The sequence below is a fragment of the Euprymna scolopes genome, chromosome 19, assembly GCF_053919585.1.
Source record: "Euprymna scolopes isolate OS-2025 chromosome 19, ASM5391958v1, whole genome shotgun sequence".
NCBI classification, from domain to species: Eukaryota; Metazoa; Mollusca; class Cephalopoda; order Sepiida; family Sepiolidae; genus Euprymna; species Euprymna scolopes.
This window is the reverse complement of record NC_136500.1, coordinates 150398573-150421749: the sequence shown is the minus strand read 5'-3', so window position 1 is coordinate 150421749 and position 23177 is coordinate 150398573. Positions and strand designations below refer to the sequence as shown.

Below are 23177 nucleotides of genomic sequence, written 5' to 3'. Positions count from 1 at the left end.
TTCTCTCCAGAGAATTATCTAGGCTTGGACCGTTGGTACTGGAAGTGAGCGCAGTGTAAAATAATTTTACAATGCATATTTTTATACAAATATAAATATATTTATTTCAATTTGAAGAAAGAGCATTTTTTTAACGAGAGAGTTGGAGTACACAACCAACCTTTCCGTCACCGACCGAGATCAAATCCCAACTTTTTGTGACTGACTCAAACAGAGCCCAAGTTTCAACTGTTTATGAATTTTCTCTCATAGCAAAAAACAAAAGATAGAGATAAAAAGAGAAAGACAGAAAAGAGAGAAAAACATGAATACATTTTCTTAGCAATTTATGCAGATTCTTCTGAATTTTAATCTTTTTGAGAAGCCCATGGCAGTCAACGTTGACCTATTTTCATCCAAAGCTTTTTTGGCAACAAACTGTCAACCCCAGGTAAATCGACTCTGATTGAAGTCACTATGTTTTTAATAACATGTTTTAAATTATACTCGTCTCCATCCAAGTACAAGGAAGGTCGAGTATAAGGGTTTTAAATGTGTGAAACTCTGGCTCCCCAAAAATGGGCTGATTATCACCATGTTACAGTTGTAACTTATTAAAAAAAAATAAAAATGAAAATAATACTTTACTGCTGCTTATATAGCAAACAGAAATATTTCTTAGGTAAGAAGAATTTCATTCAAAATCTTTTTTTAATTAATAAATACACAAAAACAATGTCAATACATAAAGCGATTTTAATAATTTATTACAATAAAAAAATTCAAAGGTTTTTAACATTTTAAATCAAATAATGTTAAATACTGAAAATAATAAATAAAAAATTGTTAAAAACTCAAAATAATAAATTATAAATAAATAAATAAAATTGTTAAAAACTCAAAATAATAAATTATAAATAAATAAAAATTGTTAAAAACTCAAGATAATAAATTATTTGCAAAAGTTCACATTGTTTCACAGATTTTCCTGAGACAAAAAAAAAAAATTTTTTAAAAGCATCAAGTAAAAATGCATCTGGCGTTAATTTTTTTTTTTTTTTTTTGGTTTTGATGGAGATGGGAAAGGAGAGGGGGGGGGTCAATTAAAATTACAATATGGCGTCCAGCGCAAAGAGTAAGTGAGATTTTCTTAATATTTTGTTTAGAATCTTTTTTTGGTTCTTGTTCAGAAATCACCCTATATTAAAAAACAAAAATGAAGGTAAATCAATGTGATGTACTAACCTGTGATGAAACAAAAATATCATATTCCAAACATCATATAAATTGATCAAATCATTTTAATTTTATAAAGAAAATCATTTTTAAACGATTTCAAGTGGTTAATGAGAAATCATAGGCATTATAAGTCTGATCTCACAACTTTGAATTATTGTTGAGTTATCTCCCTTTTTCTTTAAAATGGCGACGTGAACGCTTACTTATAGAAATTTATTTTCTTGGATAGAAATAAAACTACTTGATCAATTTATGTGATTTTTGGAATATGACATTTTTGTTCCATCATGGGTGCATATACCATACAAATTTTTTTATTTTTGCTTTTTAAATATATGGAAATTCTGGACAAGAATAATAAAGAATTTATACTAAAATTGTACGCATGAACCGATGGCGTAATGGTTAAAGTACTGATTATAATCACAATTAACTTTTCAATTCAATCATAGCTGACAGAATGAGAACTAATTATTTTCGTTGATAAAAAAAATGGGTTCTGTTTGAAATTCCATATTCGTTCCTGAGTTTGACTAGAAGTTTTTTTCAAGTTTGAAAAAATACAGCTGAAGAAAAGTGGAAGTTCCAACGGCTGAAACGTTTTGAATATAAAAAACAAGAAGAATTCAGAATTATACAAAATGTCATGATTTGTTTTATTATTTTCCGTTGTGATCACGATCAATGATTATGGACTGCATCCCTCCGCTCCAATCTCAACATCATCCTTCGTCACCATAACACACAAAAAAAAATTTTTTAAATTAAAAAAATTCAATGTAAGTTATCAAGTAAGAATTATATTGAGTTGGCAACGAAGTCCCTGCCATTTTTTCATTCTAATCTATTCTTTTTTCAAATTTTGTTTCTCTTTTTCAAATTTTTTTTTTTTCTACGTTAATTTAATTTCTGTTTATTTTCAGATCATAAAAATGGAATGTCAAGTTAGAAAATAATTATTATTTTCGATATTTTTTGCTTTTATTTTTTTCTTTTATGCAGAATAAGGATAGTGTTATCGTATTGCAGTTTACATAAAATCTCGAAAGGTCCTGAACAAAAATTTTGTGATTTTTTTTTTCTTCGCGCAAACGCTAGCCAATTTTTTCAATGAAAAATATATTTTTCACGTTATTATGAAAATAATTTGATAAAAAAATTAATTGAAAAATGAAAAAAAGTATTCTTTTAGTTGTTACAAAGAAAATACAATTAGACAACTTTTACAAAACTTTAAAAATTCAAATTAAAAGAAAACACTCATTGTAAGGTAAGTTTCATGAGTAGATATTTAGGCACATGCATAGAAACGATACCTCCTCTGTAATTTTTTTTATTTTTGTCTTTCTTTCATTTTTTCACCAGATTATAATCGAATGGTCATTAATCAACCAGATTATAATAAAAAAAAAAAATTCAATATTTAACATTTTTTAAAGTGGTATTCTGTTTCTAATACAGCTTTCTAGTAAATCTATCCTCTATTTTAAAACCATTGACTTTTTGGGGCCAAATTTCACAAATTTAGCCTTTTTCTAAGCTTTTTTTAAGGTCAAACTGCTTTAAAAAAAAAAGGCTAAATTTGTGAAATTTATCGGAAATAAGTCAATGCTTCCAAAATAGAGAATCAATTTATGAGAATGTTGTATTAGAAACAGAACACCTCATAAACAATGTTAATTATTGAAATTTTGGGGATTTTTTATAATCTTGTAAATTGGTGACCATTCGATAATAATCCACTGAAAAAAAAAATGAAAAACAAATGAAAATAAAAAAATTACAGACGGGAATACTGCTTCTATAAGTTATCTTTTGAATAACAAACAATTGATGGCAAATTAATTATTTTGATTTTTTATTTGATTTTATTTTATGATTTTTCTTTTGTTCAAATGAAGATAAATATTTAGTTTTGTTTTTATAAAAAAACAAAAAAAACAATGATAGCAAATAAATATTTTCTTAAATGATGCTGGCTGCTGTGATTTCATTGGTTCAGCATTTTGGCAGCTTTCGGCATTTTATGTCATCTGTCTGAAAAATTTCTGACGATAAGATGGTTCTTGTATTACTTTCATCAGAATATTGTTCTGATCTTAATTGTTATTTGTGCATCGTTTCGGTTGGTGTAGTCTCTGACCTTCGTCAGGCATCTTGGAAAAGAAAGGAGAAAAGTTACTGGCTCCGTAGATGGTTTTGTATTCTTGGAGTTGTTTTTGTTTTTTTTTCACTGTGGTTTCGTGTGTGTGAAAAACATTTTTGGTTAACAAGGGAAGGTAACTTTAATACATTTAACGGGATTATCTCCCTTATACTGTTGAAATTTTAAGGAGGTACTGTATTAACATAAATTTAAGAAAGGGCTGTATAGTGTATAACTTTTGTTTTTCCTTATAATTAGAGGTGCCCATATATTTGTGTTTGATCTGGAAAGGTGGTGAAAAAAAACAAAGAAAACAGCTTCTAGAATACAAAACCATCTACAGAGCCAGTAATTTTTCTCTTTTCTTTTTCAAGATGTCTGACAAAGGTTGGAGGCTACACTGACCAAAATGTTACACAAATAACACTCAAGATGAGAGCAATAGTCCGATAAAACAAGTAATAAAAACAATCAGCCATCATCTCAAAAATTCTGACGATAAGATAATCCTTATTCTGAATAAATATCATTGTTTTTATTTATTTTTTTTTTTTTTATTCCTACCAATGAGGTATTAAAAATCTTGTTGAACCTTGGCAAGAAGCAGTAAACAACTATGGAGATTGATTGTTTTTCTTTTCGGGGTGCTTATTCAGATTGGCACTTCGGGCGGCATTTAAAATTAAAAACAATAAAGAAATATTTGTATGATGTACGTACCAGTGATGGGACAAAGATAAAATTTCCAAAAATCATGTAATTTGATCAAGCAGTTTTTTTTGGTCAATGTCTAGATTCTTTCCAACTCCTAAAATAACTTTTACGATAACGACTTTTACAGGTTTTCAGGAATGCTAAAAACAAACATAGCATTTAAATCTGGCACAGCGAAATAGTTTTCATCATATGAAGAAATTATTTTTTCAAACAGTGGGGATCACTTTTCAATATAATTTTACATTAAATTTATATAGAAAAGTGATCCTCACTTTTTGATAAATTAATTTCTTCATATCTTGAAAATCATTTTTTTGCGCCAGATTTAAATGTTATATTCGTTTTCAGCACTTTTTAAAACCTATAAAAGTTGTGATTGTAAAGGTTTTTTTGAGGAGTTAAAAAGAATATAGACACTGACCTTTTTTTATTGATTAAAGAAAATCAAATTTTACTCTGTTTCGATTCGGGTGAAAAAGCATCCAACGAATCAGTGGACAAGGGCAGACAACCCTAACGCACATTGAAACTGTCAAAATAATCACTTATTACCTCTCCTTATGTTCTCTGGAAAAACGTTACGTCGTCTGTTACTTATTGGTAAAAAGCAGCAAATTTGTTTTTCATAAAAAACAAAAACTGCTTGATCAATTTTTGTGATTTTTGGAATGTATAATCTTCATCCCATGACTAATACAGTGAAACCCGGATATAAGAGACGAGTTCTCTGGTCCATACAGCTCTCTTATATCCGGGTTATACTTATATCCGGATTACACTGTACATTAATACAGGCTCTAATTTGGGAACAGAGAAAATGTATCTTATATCCGGGGGGGGGTTATAGTTGGGGTATCTTATATTCGGGTTGCGCTGTAAAGATTTTTCTTCATTTTTGTTTATCGCTACGAGTATCAATCTGAATAAGCAACATTTTTTTTAAAACCATTTAAATTTAAAAAACGGCGGGAACTAAATTACCAACCCAAGCAAACTAGAAAATATGGAGTTTTGCTTGTAAAGTTTAAAGCAGGGATTCAAAATCTTCTTTTGTTGGGTTTTATTTTCTTAGATTTTTTTTTTTTTCGATTTTTTTTTTCGATTTTTTTTTTTTTTTTTTTTTAGATCTTTGGAGATTTTGCCGCTTAACATCTGAAGCATTCGATCAATTCACAGTCCACTAGAAGAAAAGAAAAAGAAGAAAATATAAAATTATGAATACGTTACAAAAACAAATAATAGAAAAATATCTGGGATAAAGGGAAGCAACTCGTTATTTTATGAAGTCATCGAATGAACGGTTGCTTCCCTTTGGTCGACACGAACATTTATTTGAAAAAAATTGTAAAAAGCGTAAGAATTTTATGTAATTGTCTTGATCATCTTTTAAGTCATTTGTCAATGAAGGAAAATCGTTCTAGACTGAGGCAATTTCTACTTTTGTCTCAATCCAGAGTGCCCTTTTCGAGGAGTTAAATTTTCCCTCGAATTGAAACCTTTTTTTTTAAAACTAGGAAGTCATTGCTTATCAAGTCTAAAGGGCCACTCGAGGATAAAGGTTTATGAATGTAAGGTGGACGGTGAGACAACACTGTGATGGTCAGTAATAGTAGAAATTGATTATTTAAGTGTACAGCTTTAAAATGACCATATTGTAATCAGCTGGGAAGCAGTCCTGCAGTATTGTGTTCCACAAATGAGAAGTTCTAGGAAAAAAAACTTTGCTTATAGAATTTTCGTTTATTTTTGGGCACAGATAATAAGTAAGGGAAATTGTTGATAGTGGTTGTAGTTAGATGAGTGTTTGTTACAAATATTTTACAGAGCGGGGGGGGGGGGTCATAGCTTGAAGTTCAGTCGAGCACTTGCCATGAAAACAATAGACCAGAGACAAATTCACATCTTTTCTGTGAAAAAGAGGAAGAAGAGAGGATAAAAGCGTATCACCCACTAGATTTCAAAGTTGGTTTTGCACTTTGTCAAGGCAGGAAAACGGCTCCTCCCCCAATGTGGCAACAGTGCTTTATCTTAGAATGTATTTGTCTCTTATACATATAGAGAATTGGTTTGGAAGCGAGATACCTTATGGAGCGGTAGAATGATCCAACCATTTTTTCCAGCGACTTTTACAATGGATTTGATGCAAGTCTTCCATTTCAGGTCAAGAAATAAAAGTTAGTCTCAGAAGCTTTTCAAAGCAGAATGCTCCCTTAAGATGACAGCAATACATTTGAATTTGAGCAAAGTGACGATCAGAGCGTTGGTAGAGAAAGGATAGAAACTTGGTTTCGGATGTATTAAAATTAACCAGTCATCTTTTGTTCCATTACATGATATGCTCAAGATCAGAAGACAGAAAATCAGAGAGATCTTAGTTGTTGCCATAGGTGATAGTGTCGTCTGCATAAATGTCGACAAATAATCTCGGAATGATTTGAGAGATCATCGATGAAGATCAGGAAGAGAGTTAAGTTCAAGATGGATTCCTGAAGCACACCATTGTTAATACTACGAGCTTTGAACTTCCGCTCATCGATGATTGCTTTAATAAATCTATCAACACGAAAGAATTGGATGGTTGAGAGGACATTTTTTATAGCTGGAAATCTTGTAAAGTAAACCTTTATGCCAAGCTCTATCAAATGACTTTGACATATCAAGAGTAATTGCTTTAGAAAAAAAGCCCTTGTCAATAAATTCAATGACCCCTGAGTTTAACTCTGCTCCTTTAAGGGGAGGCAAGTAAATAGGGACTTTTTTCTGTAATTTCGTTATCTTATACTTGATTTGCAAATGGACACAGCACTGCATATGTACGCCCAGTAAATACACAGAAAACGTGTTTCATTTTACTCAGGTTTTATTTTTATTTTTATACTTTTTTGCTCCGTCATCACACTGTGAAGTTTGCTACTTGAAATGTTTGGAACATAAAAATAATAAACATTTCATTCATTTGTTATGAACACAAAAAAAAATTGTTCTCATTTATCTATATATATAAAAGTGAAAATGTTTGTGTGTGTGTGTGTGTGTGTGTGTGTGTGTGTGTGTGTGTGTGTGTGTGTGTGTGTGTGTTTTCGTGTATGTCCGAGAAAGGCTTTTTTCTGAGAAGCGATCAGCCGTCGCTCATTCTTAAAACTTTTTATATCACGTCGAAATCATAATATCTACGAGTTAACAATGGGGGTCGCCTGTCTATTTAATTTGCCCGACTTTCAAAAGTTAAATATTCAACATCTTTCGATCACCGCATGTGGATTCAAATTTTCGTATAAAAAAAAGAAGCGAACAGACCTGCAGTAAATAAAATACTGCCCCGCACAGAAAGTTGACTTCATTAAGTCGTCAAGTACGAGCACCTGCCAATTCTTAATCTTACTTAAATAAATTCAAACATGTTTCCGCTAAACATCGCACCTTTTTTTTTCATACTTTATTATTTTCCAACTGCGCGTCAAGGCTTTGGGTTCAATCCTTCCTACATACCTACCAAAACTTTTTTTTTGTTAAACAAACGCCCAGGCAACGATTTTTGTTTTGATTTACCCAAAAACACACACACCCCTTAACACCCGGGAAATGCCAGGTACCCCCCTCCCACTAGTTAATAATAAAAAGATAACCATAAACATTTTGGTGATTTCGATAACTTACAAATGTGACTATAAAGAAACGAAAAGAAAGAAGAAAATCATTTTGTCTTTTTACTTACAATTTAAAAATAAAAATAAATCTCAAATTGTTAAAAAATAAATCTCAAATTGTTAAAAATGAAATCTCGAATTGTTAAAAATTAAATCAGTTTCCATAAAAAAAAGAACGTTTGAACACAAATGCTGAATATTTTTTTCCAGTGAATAAAATAATTTTGTGAAACAGAATTATTTGTTATACATATTCATATACACACACAATGTAACAGTGTGAGACCTATTATCTATCTATCTATAAAAGTGAACGTGTCTCTGTGTGTGTGTCTGTGTACATTTCCCTACGCAATAACTCTGTCAATTTTATGTCTACAGACTCGAAATTTGATATGCAGAGTACTGAGATTTGGGAAAATCTTTGTGATCCGTTTTCGGTCAGAAATTTGGCTGTTAAGGGATCAAAATTCAACGATTTGACCTTTGAGAACTCTACCAAACACTTGAAATTTTAGATATAGGTTCCTTGGACATGGATCTAACTTAATAACTTGATTTGAGCCAAAAACAATAAATGTTAAAGGGTCAATAATAGAGGTGAAAGTTTAAAAAATTGACCTCTGCGGTCTCTACCAAATTACTCAAACAATTTCTGGTCTAAACATTTGAAATTTGACATAAAGGGTATTCAGAGTCAGGGCAAGCTTTTTAATCGGTTTGGGTTGACAATTTTTAGTTACCAATATATAAATGTATGTATGTTTGCATGTCTGCTTAAAACTTTCGACAGAGGTGACGGATTTTTACAAGATCAGTATCATTTTGAAGTTCGATCTTTCAGATAACAAATATTGAAAAATTGGTTAAAATCATTAATATCACCTTCAACTAGGCACTTTTCTACAGGGAGGGGACGGGTCGCTTTTTTTGCCAATATTTTTGAAAGTCATCCTCTCCTTTCGATTGTCTAGCCTTAATTTAAACATGAGTCACTTCCAGTTTGGCGGTGGTCGTAACAGCAAAGACGTCAGATTTTTTTTCCCGTTCTTTTCCTCCTTTGCGGTATGGGTTCGAGCCTGCCTTCCTACTACCACTTTTTTTTTTTGCTCAACATACTCATCCAAACACCCGGGCAACGCCGAGCTGAAATGCTAGTCTATCTATAAAAGTGAATGTGTCTCTGTGTGTCTGTGTACATTTTCCTACGCTATAATTCTGTCAATTTTAAGTCTACAGACTCGAAATTTGATATACAGGGTACTGAGATTTGGGAAAATCTTTGTAATACGTTTTCGGCCAGAAATTTGGCTGTTAAGGAGTCAAAATTCAACGATTTGACCTTTGAGAACTCTACCAAACACTTGAAATTTTAGATATAGGTTCCTTGGACATGGATCTAATTAATAACTTGATTTGAGCCCAAAACAATAAATGTTAAAAGGTCATAATAGGGGTCAAAGTTTAAAAAATTGACCTTTTTTTTTTTTTTTTGCTCAACACACACCTCCAAACACCCGGGCAACGCCGGTCTGAAATGCTAGTAAAAAAAACAAAAAAACAAAAAGTTGACAGGGGAAATAATTAAGTTCTGAAATTCTGGTAACTGAATTACTTCCCCTTTTGCTTAAGCCCCGTGACGCAAACACAATTAAAAATGTCGGACATATTTGTTCCTCATATAACCTTTATCTAAAACTCAAAAACTGTTTATCATTAACTAGCCTGGGTGCCCGGCGTTGCCCGGGTGTTTGGAGGTGTGTGTTGAGCAAAAAAAAAAAAAAGTGGTAGTAGGCAGGCAGGCTCAAACCTGTACTGCAAAGGAGGGAAAGAATGTGAAAAAAAATTGTGCCGTCTTTGCCGTTGCGTCCATCGCCTATCCGGAAATGGCGAAGGTTTAAATTAAGGCTAGTCAATCAAAAAGAGGGGATGAATTTTGAAAATATCGTTGAAAAAAGCGACTCCTCCTTGTAGAAAAGTGCCCAGTTGAGAATGAAGGAATTAATGTTTTTAACCAATTTTCCGATATTTGTCGTCCGAAGGGCAGAGTTTCAAAACGATACTGATCTCATGAAAATCTGTCGCCTCTGTCAAAAGTTTACATACATCTAAACAGACAAGTGAGATTTATATCATAGATGATTATTTTTCTATTTTATTGTTTTTTGTAGTTTTTGTATATGTTCTTTGCGGCACAACAATTAAATGAGTACAATTTGTTTTACCTGAAATTCAATATTTCAATTTTCGAATTTCGCTTTTATGATGTAGAAACACCTATCTTTCAAACAAAGACATAACAACTCACCCTGAGGCCTGTATCGCCAGTATTCCCGGACGCTTCTGCTTCACGCTCCCGTTTTTCTAATTCTTCTTTTTTTATAAGTTTCTGCTTGACACCTTCCGGATCTTTCAAGCCACGGGATTCGTTTTCCTTCATCCGCTTTTCCGCTGCTGCTGCTTGTTGTTTCCTCCGAGTGGCCTACAAAATGAATTCGGGCATTAGAAGAATTTGTAAAGGGTTATGTTAGGTCAGGACCTGTGGCATAGTAGATAAAGTACTTGCTAAAAATTCAGTTGTAAAAAATTAAACTCTTATGGAGGTTGAGGTTGAAGGTTCAATCCTTAGTGCGGGGCCACACTCAAAATACAATTGCAAATTAAATGTAGGACTTTTAATAAGACGTGGCTGACGGAATGGGAGCATGCTATCTCTGTCGGGTTAAATAAAGGCTCCTGTTCGAAATTTTGTACAGAAAGATTCCAGAGTTCAACAAGAGATACCTGAGGAAGGTCGGAGGTTACATCGGCCGAAATGTTGTGAAAATGATACTCTGAAGGAGAATAGTAGTACGAAGAATCTAAATCATACGTAAGTAGTTGGTAAACAATGAACATACGCTAGCATTTTAAGCACAAATATGGTTGAACTTTTCAATTAGTTTGGAGATGTGGCAGCATCAGTGGGGAGGAGGGGGAGGGGGAGGGGGGCATAAGTGATCAAAATATGCTGTTCTTCTCAACAGATTTGCGTTCCAACTGATAGTTGTTGCTGGTTGGTTGGTTGGTTGGTTGGTTGGTTGACGGCATATCAACCCTTTTCAGGTTATTTAATGCTGAATCCAGTGATTTTGAAGAAAAATATTTTTTGTAATAGAATATATTTGTTTTTTTTCAAGTCGGTTTCTATTTAACCCATAGTTGGGACCCTAACAGGTACTATCACTCTGGGTCAGAGTGAACCTGGGAGCAATGGCAATTAAAGGGTGGCTCCACACTCCCCAAAGCCCACAAGTTGGGGCCTCACCATCGGATATAGTTTAAGATCATATCCAGGACCTCGATAGTTGTGGAGACGAATGGAGCAATAGGCTCAGTCATGAGAACTTCCTCAACAGCTTTGGTCTTTTAATAATCCTAACCCGACATGAGGAACCATCATGAATTCACTTGTTTTTACAAACACCAATCACGGATTATTGTTTGAGCAAACGCTTTGAGCGTTCTCTCGATCTGCCAAGTCAGGAAGACATGGCGATAACGATTCCTGATATTTGCATATTAGTGTTACAAAATGACATTTTATTAATTAACCACTGTTTGTACTATCTGGAATATTCAGACTAATGTTCTCATCATGGTTATTATTCTTACAATGTTTCAGCCGATGTAACCTTCGACCTTCTTCAGAGTATTTTGACACTGGCTCTTATTGGTGAATAGTGGAAATAATGTTTTTATTTTTTTTCTCCAACAAAACCATAGTTGTTAGAATGATACTTCTGCAGTTTAAAGCCCATTTTTCTGTGCGTCTTGCTCGGCAATGCCCGGTGAACAGCAGAAACTGCCGGAACAAAACAAAAAGAGACGTGAGTGAGCAGACGGTAAAAATTGGAAGAAAAAAAAGAAAAGAAAGGAAAGAGTTTAAAAGGAAAAGAAAAGAAAGGGTGGTATCATTGCGTCAGTGTTTACACCGTCCAACCTCCCCATGTTAAGAACGGGTTTCAAAATAAACACCCCCAACCTTAAAATCCGTTCTTAACAGGGGGAGGTTGGGAGTGTTTATTCTGAAAGCCATTCTTAATATGGGGACGTTGAGGATGCTTATTCTGAAAGTTGTTCTTAACATGAGGAGATTGAGGGTGTTTATTCCGAAAGCCATTCTTAACAGGGGGAGGTTGGGGGTGTTTATACTATGCTGGCGCAAGTCGTAAAAAATTACCAAAATAACTTTCCATAGACAAACAAAAATAAAATATATCTGTTTATCTGTTTGCGAATTCAAAGAAACAAAATTCTTATGAACCGTAAAAAAAAAATAAATAAATAAAAACAGGAAAAAAACACAGTTGCCATAAAAAATTTAAAAACAGTAAAATTTATTAAATTTATTACGGTAGGTTATTTGTTTTATTTTCTTTCTTTTTTGTTCGTTTTTTTTTTATTGACTCCCATTCGCTCAGTATAATCCGGCTGTTTCCGTCATCTGATGGGCATTGCCGAGCGAGACTCACTGAAAAATGGGCTTTAAACTGCAGAAGTACCGTTAAAAATCAAAATTTGTAATAAAATTTAAATGAGAAATTTGAAAACTTTGAAGTGTCGGAAATTATGATAAAATCATTTTATTTTTCTTATTGTTGCTGTAAGTCCAATATTTCGCTAAAAATACCTTCATCAAGGTAAAACGAAAAAAAAAAAATCATGTACCGGACTTCCTACCCTAATGAGGCTATTTTTAGCGAAATATTGGATTTACAACAACAATAAAAGTAAATACACTGATTTTATTATTATTTCTGACACTGCAAAGTTTTCAAATTTCTCATTTGAATTTTATTTGAAATAAGTGCCTTCTAAAAGTGTGTGACCATCTTTTTAATTTAAAATTTGTAATGTTTTATGAAATGGAAAAGGTCGGAGGTTACATCGGCCAATATGTTGTGAGACTGACATACAAGATAAGAATACTTAAATCATTCGTTGACATTTATGCTGATGACACGCCCATCTACGGAAACACATCAAAGGCCGTAAATGACAAAGTTCTCTCTAATTCTCTCTCCTCTGATCTTGAGCACGTGGTACAATGGGGGAAGAGGTGGCTGGTCACTTTTAATGCATCCAAAACCAAGCTTCTATCCTTACATCATCAACGCTCTGATCCCCATCTGACACCAATTGAAATGGATGGCTCTCGTCTTGGGGAGGCTCCATGTTTTGACAAGCTTCTGGGTTTGACCTTTACTCCTGATCTGAAATCGAACACATACATCAAACCTGTTGCTAAGGTCGCTGGAAAGCTGGTGGGATCCTTCTACCGCTGCAGAAGATATCTCACTACTGATGCAATTCTCTATCTGTATAAAAGCCAAGTACGTCCAAGGATGGAGTTCTGTTATCACATCTGGGCAGGAGCTGCTAAAAACAGCCTATACTGCCTTGACAGAGTACAAAATAGACTTTGTGGTTTAGTGGGGGATGCCCTTTTCTCTACCCTGCAACCTCTCTCTCACAGAAGAGACATTAAGAGTCTCTTTGTTTTATCGTTATTTCCATGGCAACTGCTCGTCTGAGCTCCAATCCCTCGTCCCCCCTCGCCAATCTTTCACGAGAAACACACGTCTGGCTGAAACTACTGTCAATAATTTTCCCCATTCTTTATCTGTGCCTAAATCCAAACGTAGATTCCATGAGCAAAGCTTCTTTCTTAGAACTGCACGCCATTGGAACTCTCTGCCGCTTGCCTGTTTCCCACCTGACTACAACTTGGACGTCTTCAAGTCCAACATAAACAAACTCCTGACAAACCGCCCCCTTAAGTAAGACACTATCAAAACCCCCAATACTAATGATTACTACAATACTATCTCATTGATTACTGTACACGCAATAACCCTTATCCCTGAGTGGCCTTCGGGCCTTGATAAGTGATGACCCCCATGTAAAAAAAAAAAAAAAAAAAAAAAACAGTAATCCAAAAAAAATGTAAATAATATTATCAATCCTCATCTAAAAAATTCAGTAACATAATATTTTCCTTTTTTGTCATTATTGAATACGCCATAATCAGTTCGCGTTAGATCACTGAAGTTAAGCAATGTTGAGTCTGGTCAGTACCAGATGGGTGACCATTTGGAAATTCCAGGTGCTGAATGTAAGCAGATGCATCCTCTGCCTGTTTTACAAGTATTTTAATAGTGGATGCTCTGATGAACTATAAGCCCTTGTAACCCCTCGATAAAAATGCCCCCGACAAACCCAACAATCAGCAAAATCCCACCCCTACACGATAGAGATCCCTAGATGTAAGAAGGCCTTCTACTCTAGTAGTTTCTTTCTTAGAACTGCTAGACCAAAGCTTCTTCCTAAGAAATGCACGCCTGTGGAACTCTCTTCCGTTTCCCTGTTTCCCATCTGACTACAACTTGGATGTCTTCAAGTCCAACATAAACAAATTCCTAATGAATCGCCTCCTTAAGTAAGACACTTTATCAAATCTCCAATGCTAACGATTGCTACAATACTATCCCATTGATTACTGTACACAGAATAATCCTTATTCTCGAGTGGCTTCCAGGCCTTGATAAGTGGTGACGACCCCCCCCCCACATAAAAAAAAAGTCTCTGGAACTCCCTTCCGGATTCCTGTTTTCCCAACTGTACTGATATGCAGAAGTTCAAGTATAAGGTGAATAGACATATTACTGCTCGACTCCCTACATAGTATCCCTGCAACTACTTCCCCGATAGTCGTCCTCTACACCAAAATGGCATTGTGTCTTGCTTGGGGTGAAAATAGAACAAAATATTTTTTTAAATTAAAAAATGTCAACACATCCTTGAAAGAATTTCAAAAACCTAACATTGTTATCTCCTCTGATGGGTGTATACATGCGACTGGGGACCGCTTGTGAATTTCAGACTCCCATGGAACTTCCTCTTTCAGAGGAAGTCGGTTCAGCCAGCTTAAAGTGATTACAACTTCGGTACAGTACAATATTGAATGAATTTTAATATTTTTCTTTGTTTTTATTTCTTGAACTCCAAGAGAAAATACAATTTGGTTGGCATGGATTCTTTTGACATAGCAACCTTTACTTTTGATACGCGCTCGAATCTTTGGAAAAATTACAAAAATTGTACACGTATGAGCTTGGCGAGACTGGTGGTCCATGATTATAGAGTTTTACCTGTTTTATTATTGTTTAACTGTTTAAATGTCCAACCTTCAAACTCGGAGAACAAGCGAGGATCAACAAGCAGCAACAGCAGCAGCATCAGCAGCAGCAGCAGCAACAGCAGCAGCAGCCACAACAACAGCAGCAGCAGATTATTGTTATATTTATAAATTTATTTACTCTAAAAAAAAAATAGAGAAATAAATGAGCATTCACTTAATAAATGCAAACAACAGTTTCTCGCTCTTAGACAGAGTTCAAAGAAGAGGCTCAAATATAATAGGCCTCGCACTATCAGCCAAGCTCCAATCTCTATCTCATCACTGCAGTGTTGAATCCTTGTGCCTGTTTTGCAAGTACTTTCACGAAACGTGCTTGGATAAACTCCTAGCACTTGTAACTCCTCAAATGCATTCTTCTGACTAACTTGACAAGCAGCAAAATCCCACCCCTTTACTGTTGAGATCCCTATAATATGCCGGAAAGCCTTCTCCTCTAATATACTGCCCAAGCATCATTTATCTTTTATATAGTAGTAGTAGTTTATAAAAAGCTAATCTTGATAGAAACTGTTTTTAAAAAATTATGGTTTCATCAGATTCTGTAATCATCTTCTATCTATCTTCTATATATATAAAAGCGAAAATGTATGTATGTATGTATGTATGTATGTTTGTGTGTCTGCTAAAAACTTTAGACCGACGGAACAAAAATTCACAAACTTGGTATCATATTAAAGCCCCACCCTCCGGACGACAAATATCGAAAAATTAGCCCAAAAGGACCATCAGAAGTGCGTCAACTGATTGATTTTCTGCAGGGGGGGAGGGGCCCAAAAAAGTGACATTTTAATGTTAAACATTACATATTTTTAAATCGATTTATAACTGCCCCAAAAAATACAGGTGCCAACTCTTCTACATAAAGTATACACGGGGCCGTTTATTTTGGGTCAACTTGTATTTAAAACCCGCTGAGTCATGTCACGTGATCTTGACGTCAGCAAGCTCTAATGGCAGTCTGAATTTCAAATTTAAAAATGTTGTTATCGGTAAAAAAAAAAAATTTAACCCTCACAAAAGCTACAATATGAACTTCTATGCTATGACAACGTTACCAAAGTTATTAGCACATTAAAAATACTTAGATACGATAGTTAAATGAAAAATAACAAGCCAAAAATGTGAAGTAAAAAAAAAATATGCTTACAAAAAATATTAACGATCAAAGTTTTTACAAAAAAAAACAGCCAAACGCCATTTTCTTTTTTAGTAACAGTCTTCAGAGTAAGGAAGACGAAGTGAGAGAGAGAGAGAGAGAGAGAGAGAAAGAGAGAGACACATACACAAACGCAGAGAGATGTCTAGACAGGAAACGAAATACGTAATTTAATAAACGCTAATGTGAAGTAAAACAAAAAAAATAAAATACTGCTACGTCATCTCGTAACGCTCCCGCGATGACCTCATTTAGTGGCTATCTGTCAATCAAACCTCTTTCACTCGCTTTATAAGCCTTACTTTAACACTATAATCAATTCCTCTTACTCTTGGCCTACATGGTTAAGTGGTTGGAGTTTGTTTAACCTCCGCATCAAGGCTCCTGGGTTCAATCCAGCCTCATGACCAAAACTATTGTTTTTTCTTTTACATCTTTAGACACGCGGGCAACGTTTCTTTATGTTTTTTACTTCGCTTATTCTTTAGTTTACTCCCCCCCCCCCTATACACACAGCGGCTTTATTTTTCGCTGTTTTTTTTTTTTTGGGGTTTTGGTTTTTCCGATTTTTTTAACATCGTTTCAGGGTTATTACTTATCCCCCCCCCATACACACACCTACAAACACCCGGGCAACGCCGGGTTCCCCCCCCCCCGCTAGTTAATTAATAAATACTGAAAATTTCATTAAAATTAGTTGATTTCTTGAATTTTGGTGAATTTTTAATCAAAGGCAGGAGTGAAAAATGTTTTTATATTTTGGGTATGAGCCACTGATTTTGTGGTTATCTTCAAGTTCTATGACCTGGTGCTTACAAAAGTTGTGCCCAAAATCTGTAAAATAAAATGAGGTTTTTTTTTTTTTGTTCCAAATTGTTTTTTTTTAAATTTTCTTGTTTGCTGGATTATTTTTAAAAAATACAATTTGAAAAAAAAAAAAAAAAAAAAAAAATTGCTCCATTTTGCAGAAACAGCTCCGGGCAAAACCTTTGTAAACATCGGGTGACGAAACAACATACCCGATTTTGCACATACCTATGTAGTACCCTCCTTTTTGAATTACCACCTTGTCACAGTGAAGGAGCTAGAGCGTTTCAATGATCCCTAGAGCTATGCTGGCAGGAGCGAAACCTCCTGGCAGGGTCACCCTTGCCAGAAAGGTTGACGGATAGAAACCAGACAAAGAGTGATCCCTGTTGGAGATTGAGCATAGGGCTAACGACTCTTTCTCATAAAACAAGTATGTTACAGAAATGGCAACAAAGAGAACCCTTACTTCAGCGTGTGTGTGTGAGTCAAGTGAAACTCGCATGAATGCTGGTGACCAAAGTGAGAGGATGTTAAAAGTAGGATGAAGAAGGACGTTAAGAACGGTGGAAAGGGAGAGGAAAGTTATGCAGCATTGTTGGCTGACTCAGGACAGGTGAACGTGGAGGGGATTTATTGCAGCCCAACACACGACTGATGATGATGATGATAATGATGTAAGACCATGGTGATGATGATGATGATGTAAGACCATGGTGATGATGATGATGTAAGACCAACGCCTATAATAATGGTTGATGATGATGATGATGATGATGATGATGATGTAAGACCATGGTGATGATGATGATGATGATGAAAGACCATGATGATGATGATGATGATGATGTAAGACCATGATGATGATGATGATGATGATGATGATGATGATGATGATGTAAGACCATGGTGGTGGTGGTGGTGGTGGTGGTGGTGGTGGTGGTGGTGGTGATGATGATGATGATGATGATGATGATGATGATGATGATGATGATGATGATGTAAGACCATGGTGGTGGTGGTGGTGGTGGTGGTGGTGGTGGTGGTGGTGGTGGTGGTGGTGGTGGTGGTGATGATGATGATGATGATGATGATGATGATTTGTAACAAAAGGATTGTGAAATTAAACGAAAACAAATATAAACAACACTATGTATTTAAGTGACCTGCACCATTGGTTGTAGGTTGCCAGAAATTTAGACAGTGAAGAATTGAACAGAAAAATAATAAAGATCAGCTGCCAAAAGTATTTTCTTAGAGCAATATATCCTCAAGTGAAGATAGCCTTGCTTGGCTATCTAGTTAAGAGATTGTGTCCGGAAGCTTATTATCATTAATATGAACGTGCCAAAATTTTGGATGCCATTCTTCAAAGGTTCCATCGTAATGTGACCAAACCAATTCAGCAGGCTGCTCTCCGAAAGAGGAAAGAAATGTTAATTTTTATAACTTCTTTATTTTACCTTCCATTTTGCGACCGACTTCTATATGACTTCTATATGACTTCGATATGACTTCTCTCACATGGATGTGTTGAATTTTTTTTTTATCTCAAATTACAAGCTTAACTGAAATTGTTTGTTAATGTGGGAGTAGGTGTCGTCTTATACTTCATAGTAGTTTCACTTTTCTCTTTGCTCAGCTTGTAGCTGATCAAATGAGATTCAATTAATAAATGCAAACAACTGTCTCAAATACTAACATTTCAGCCCGGCGTTGCCCGAGTGTTTGGAGGTGTATGTTGAGCAAAAAAAAAAAAACTGTCAATATTTTTAACTTTGACCCCTATTATGACCCTTTAACATTTATTGTTTTGGGCTCAAATCAAGTTATTAAGTTAGATCCATGTCCAAGGAACCTATATCTAAAATTTCAAGTGTTTAGGCCCAAAATTGTCAGAGGAGTTTGGTAGAGTTCTCAAAGGTCACATCGTTAAACTTTGCCCCTTAACAGCCAAATTTCTGGCCTAAAACTGATCACAAAGATTTTCCCAAATCTCAGTACCCTGTATATCAAATTTCGAGTCTGTAAACTTAAAATTGACAGAGTTATTGCGTAGGGAAATGTACACACACAGACACACAGACACACAGACACGTTCACTTTTATATATAAATAGATAATAGGTCTCACACTGTTACATTGTGTGTGTATATGAATATGTTCCAAACAATGTACATGGTGAATAGTGGGGTTTATATTTTATACATGTATATTCATGTTTGTGTAAATATGTGTATGTATATACGTTATATTGTTTAGTTGATCGTCTAGTGTGTATATTTTAACATTTATGCAACAGTTCTAACAGGAAACGATTGACGTGGACGTATCGAAACAGTTGTAGACAAACAGTTCTTTTTAAAAGATGTAAATAACACAAGACATACCCGAATTATTTACGAAGATTTATTTCCATGATTTCAGCTGACATCTTCAAAGATTACGTCTTTACATCTTGGCTGCCTGAGGAAACGCCGCTCCCCGCATGATGGAGAGACCAACTCCCCTCTTGAGTCATCCATTCTCTCTGATGTCCAGCTAACAACTGACTAGAACCTCCCCAAATCTTCATCTCGTTACATGTCTCAGACCAACAGCTGATGTAACCTCAATCTAGTTATTTGTTTACGCAAACCAAAAATCATGTTTACATCTATTTTCGATTTTCACATTTGTTGTTTCAGCTGTCAATCACTTTTGCCCAATCAAATTGTTTATTTTTCTAATCATAATAATTGATCCAGAGACCTACTGTCACTCAAATCAAATAATAATAATGTTTTGACCCCTGGCCCTGCTTGCCATAGTTAACACAGATATTACGCTATGATCACAGCCAAAAGGTCACAATATTACAGCACTATCAGCCAAGCTCCAACCTCTGTCTCATCACCGCAATGTTGAATCCTTGTGTCTGTTTTACAAGTACTCTTATGAAATGTACGCTGATGAACTCTGCTTGGTCCAAAGTATGCTTAGAGGAGCTAATCTTGACATGAATTGCCAAACCAAATAACATTTTCTAAAAAAAAGGGAAACAAAAACAAAACCCTTTTATAAACAACAATATTTGGGTATAGGAGAACTTGCCCGCTTACTCATAATGAACTTTTATAATTACAATACTTCCCTCTGAGTCAAATTTTTGCTGTCGGACTGATACAAAAGTTCTTGGTAGCCCTAAGACGTTCCCCCTCCCATGCCTTGCCATCTGGCTTTCAGGAGGAGCTAATTTATCGCTTGTTGTCTGAGACTCCTTACCAGGGAATGCTGACAAAGCTACCTAGATTTATATTTGCAACGAGTTATTTTATATTCTTTTCAGAGGCCATTTTCATGTGTGAAGGTCAAGGTTAAACCGGTGTCTACCAAAATCTATATTTTTGTTTCTTCTTTCACACGTCAGTTGGGGTCCTTATTCTTTTCTTGGTCCTTCGTTCCTACCTAGGAGCTCTCTGTCTGCTCTCAAAATCTGAAAGTATCAGATTGTGAGAGTATCAGATTGTGGCGAATAAATGTAGAATTTATTTATTTAATCCGTTTCAGTTGTAAACTAATAAAGTTTAAACCAATGATAATTCAATTTCTGACTAACGATCATAAACATTAAATGTGTTTCTTTTTTTTTTTTTTTGGAGATTATCCCTAGTAAGATTATTTGGTCTCAGGATATCCAATTAGACGTCTCACCTTTGTGTATTAATTTTGACTGGACATTTGAAGGAGTGTATCCAGACCCTTTGAGATTTGGAGGCAGGAACGGAGGACCTATGGAATTCCGTTCACCAGTTTTAGAGAGGCTGTTGTTAATTTTTAGGGTTTGTGTTCATATCAGTTTTGGGTTATACTTTAGGGTGTTTTGTAATGAAAGAAGTATTATGGGGATGAGCCGCAGAACAGGTCTCTTGTATTCTTACAATTGATTATAAAACCTACAGACCTTTTTACTGAAAAAATTTCTTTGCATCCGGCTCATCCCCATAATACTAATTCTACATTTATTCGTCACAATAAGATACTCTCACAATCTGATACTCTCACAATAAGATACTCTCACAATTCTCACAATAAGATACTCTCATAATAAGATACTCTCACAATAAGATACTCTCACAATAAGATACTCTCACAATAAGATACTCTCACAATTCTCACAATAAGATACTCTCATAATAAGATACTCTCACAATAAGATACTCTCACAATAAGATACTCTCACAATAAGATACTCTCTAGTGCTTATCCAGAATTCATTCTATATAAAAAAAAAAAAAAAGAAAAAAAGAAAAATTGGCACTTGTGCATTATTGCCATGGGCGAACATTTTTGGTTTTAATTTGAAGAGTGCACATCAGGGGGAGAGAATGCAATTTCAGAAAAACAAGTTTTTTATACACATTCCAATAATGACTGTCCAAACAATAAAGTTGATCTATATATTTATAAAAGTGAGAATATGTGCATATGTGAGCACACTTATCAACCTATATACTCAACAGATTTTTGATCTGTAGACTTGAAATTTCGTAAATAGCATATTCAAACATCTGGAAAACTTTTTAATCGGTTTTCATCTGGAAAAACAAGCTGCTAAGGAGTCAGAATCGAAAAATTGGTATGTGAGGGTCGTAGGATTTTTATCTGTTTGCTAACTGTTCCACAAATGCGCATGTATGAATCGTTCACATGACAGATTCATTATGTTAAGAATAAGTAGGTTTGAAAACACATTTTAAAGATCTTGTCAAGCTGGCTTAATGGTTATCATACTTGACTCAAATGTCTTTAGGATTTGGTTTCAATCTCAGGCCGAGTATTTTCTTTTTTTTTTTTTTTTTTTACAACTGTTTAAAAAAAAAACATAATACTTACATGCACACATCTCAGTTTCTGTATGAATTAAAATAAAATATTTTTGTGTATTTTTTGACCGGGCAATGCCAGACGGCCTGCTAGTAATAAAAAAAAATTATTATGTGTGATTAGAATTTCTATAAAAATGTTTTCTTCAAAAGAAGTGCACTCATTCCAATAATGACTGTTCAAAACTATAAATTTAAAAAATCATACACTTTGACAACTTGACTCCATAAGAAAGCCCCTCCTTTAGGAAAACTTGCCTCATTTCCACCTTCCAGCCTTGTGTCACACTTTGCTGTGGTGGACAGCAAACAAATATCAACCCTATCAGAGAAGACGTTCTTGGCCTTCGGATCACAAATGAAATCTTATTAATATTGTTATCCTTTTTGTATTTTTTGTGTAAATAAAAAGAAAATGTTTTAAAATTGGGTTTAAGTAGGACCCCCACACACACGCACACACATTAAAAAGGGTAAATATGATAAAAGATGCTGGCTGAGAGAGAAATCTTTTAAAGTATTAAACAGAGACGAGATGAACCAACTTTTTTTTTTTTTTAACATGGAAGTTACCACTTATCAAGGCCCAGAAGCTACTTGAGGATAAGGATTATTGCGTGTACAGTAATCAATGGGATAATATCATAGTAATCGTTAGTAATGGAGATTTGATAAAGTGTCTTATTTAAAGGGGCAGTTTATCAGGAATTTGTTTATGTTGGACTTGAAGACATCCAAGTTGTAGTCAGGTGGGAAACAGGCAGACGGAACAGAGTTCCACAGGCGTGCACTTCTAAGAAAGAAGCTTTGCTCATGGAATCTACATTTTGGTTTTGGCACAGATAAAGAGTGGGGAACATTTTTGACAGTGGTTTCAGCTAGACGGGTGTTTTTTGTGAAAGATTGGCAAGGGGGGACCAGAGATTGAAGCTCAGACGAGCACTTGCCATGGAAGTAACGATAAAACAAAGACAGGCTCGCAACGTCTCTTCTGTGAGAGAGAGGTTGCAGGGAAGAGAAAAGGGCATCCCCCACTAAGCCACAATGTCTATTTTGTACTCTGTCAAGGCAGGATATGCTGTTTTTAACAGCTCCTGCCCAGATGTGGCAGCAGTACTCCATACTTGGACGTACTTGGCTTTTACCATCCCCCCTTCTTTTTGAGTTGGCTTTGTGCCTAAATTTTTTGTTCATTTTTCATTGTATTTTTTTTTCTTATGAATAAAAACTTTAATATATCAAAGTGTAGTATCTGTTCTTCAGATGCATTTCTTGTTCTCTGTCAGTGGAGGAGAAATATTTCACGACTGAGACAATTTTTATTGTTGTTCCTTTTCTTCACATTGAAAAACTCTGGTGTCTAACTCTGTCCCGTGGG

The 23177-nt window shown here is 34.8% G+C and overlaps 1 protein-coding gene across 1 annotated transcript in view; it reads right to left on the bottom strand.

Annotated features, from left to right (window-relative positions):
* Positions 1-1850: 1850 nt before the first annotated feature.
* LOC145240061 (small VCP/p97-interacting protein-like) overlaps positions 1851-23177 on the bottom strand; it is a 30855-nt gene continuing 9528 nt past the window's right edge. Inside the window, exons 2-3 of the mRNA XM_080103683.1 lie at positions 10037-10210; positions 1851-5261 (exon numbers count right to left, since the gene is read on the bottom strand). Of these exons, the coding sequence (XP_079959809.1) occupies positions 5247-5261; positions 10037-10210 (189 nt within the window). The 3' untranslated portion in view covers positions 1851-5246. The remainder of the gene's footprint in view (positions 5262-10036; positions 10211-23177) is intronic.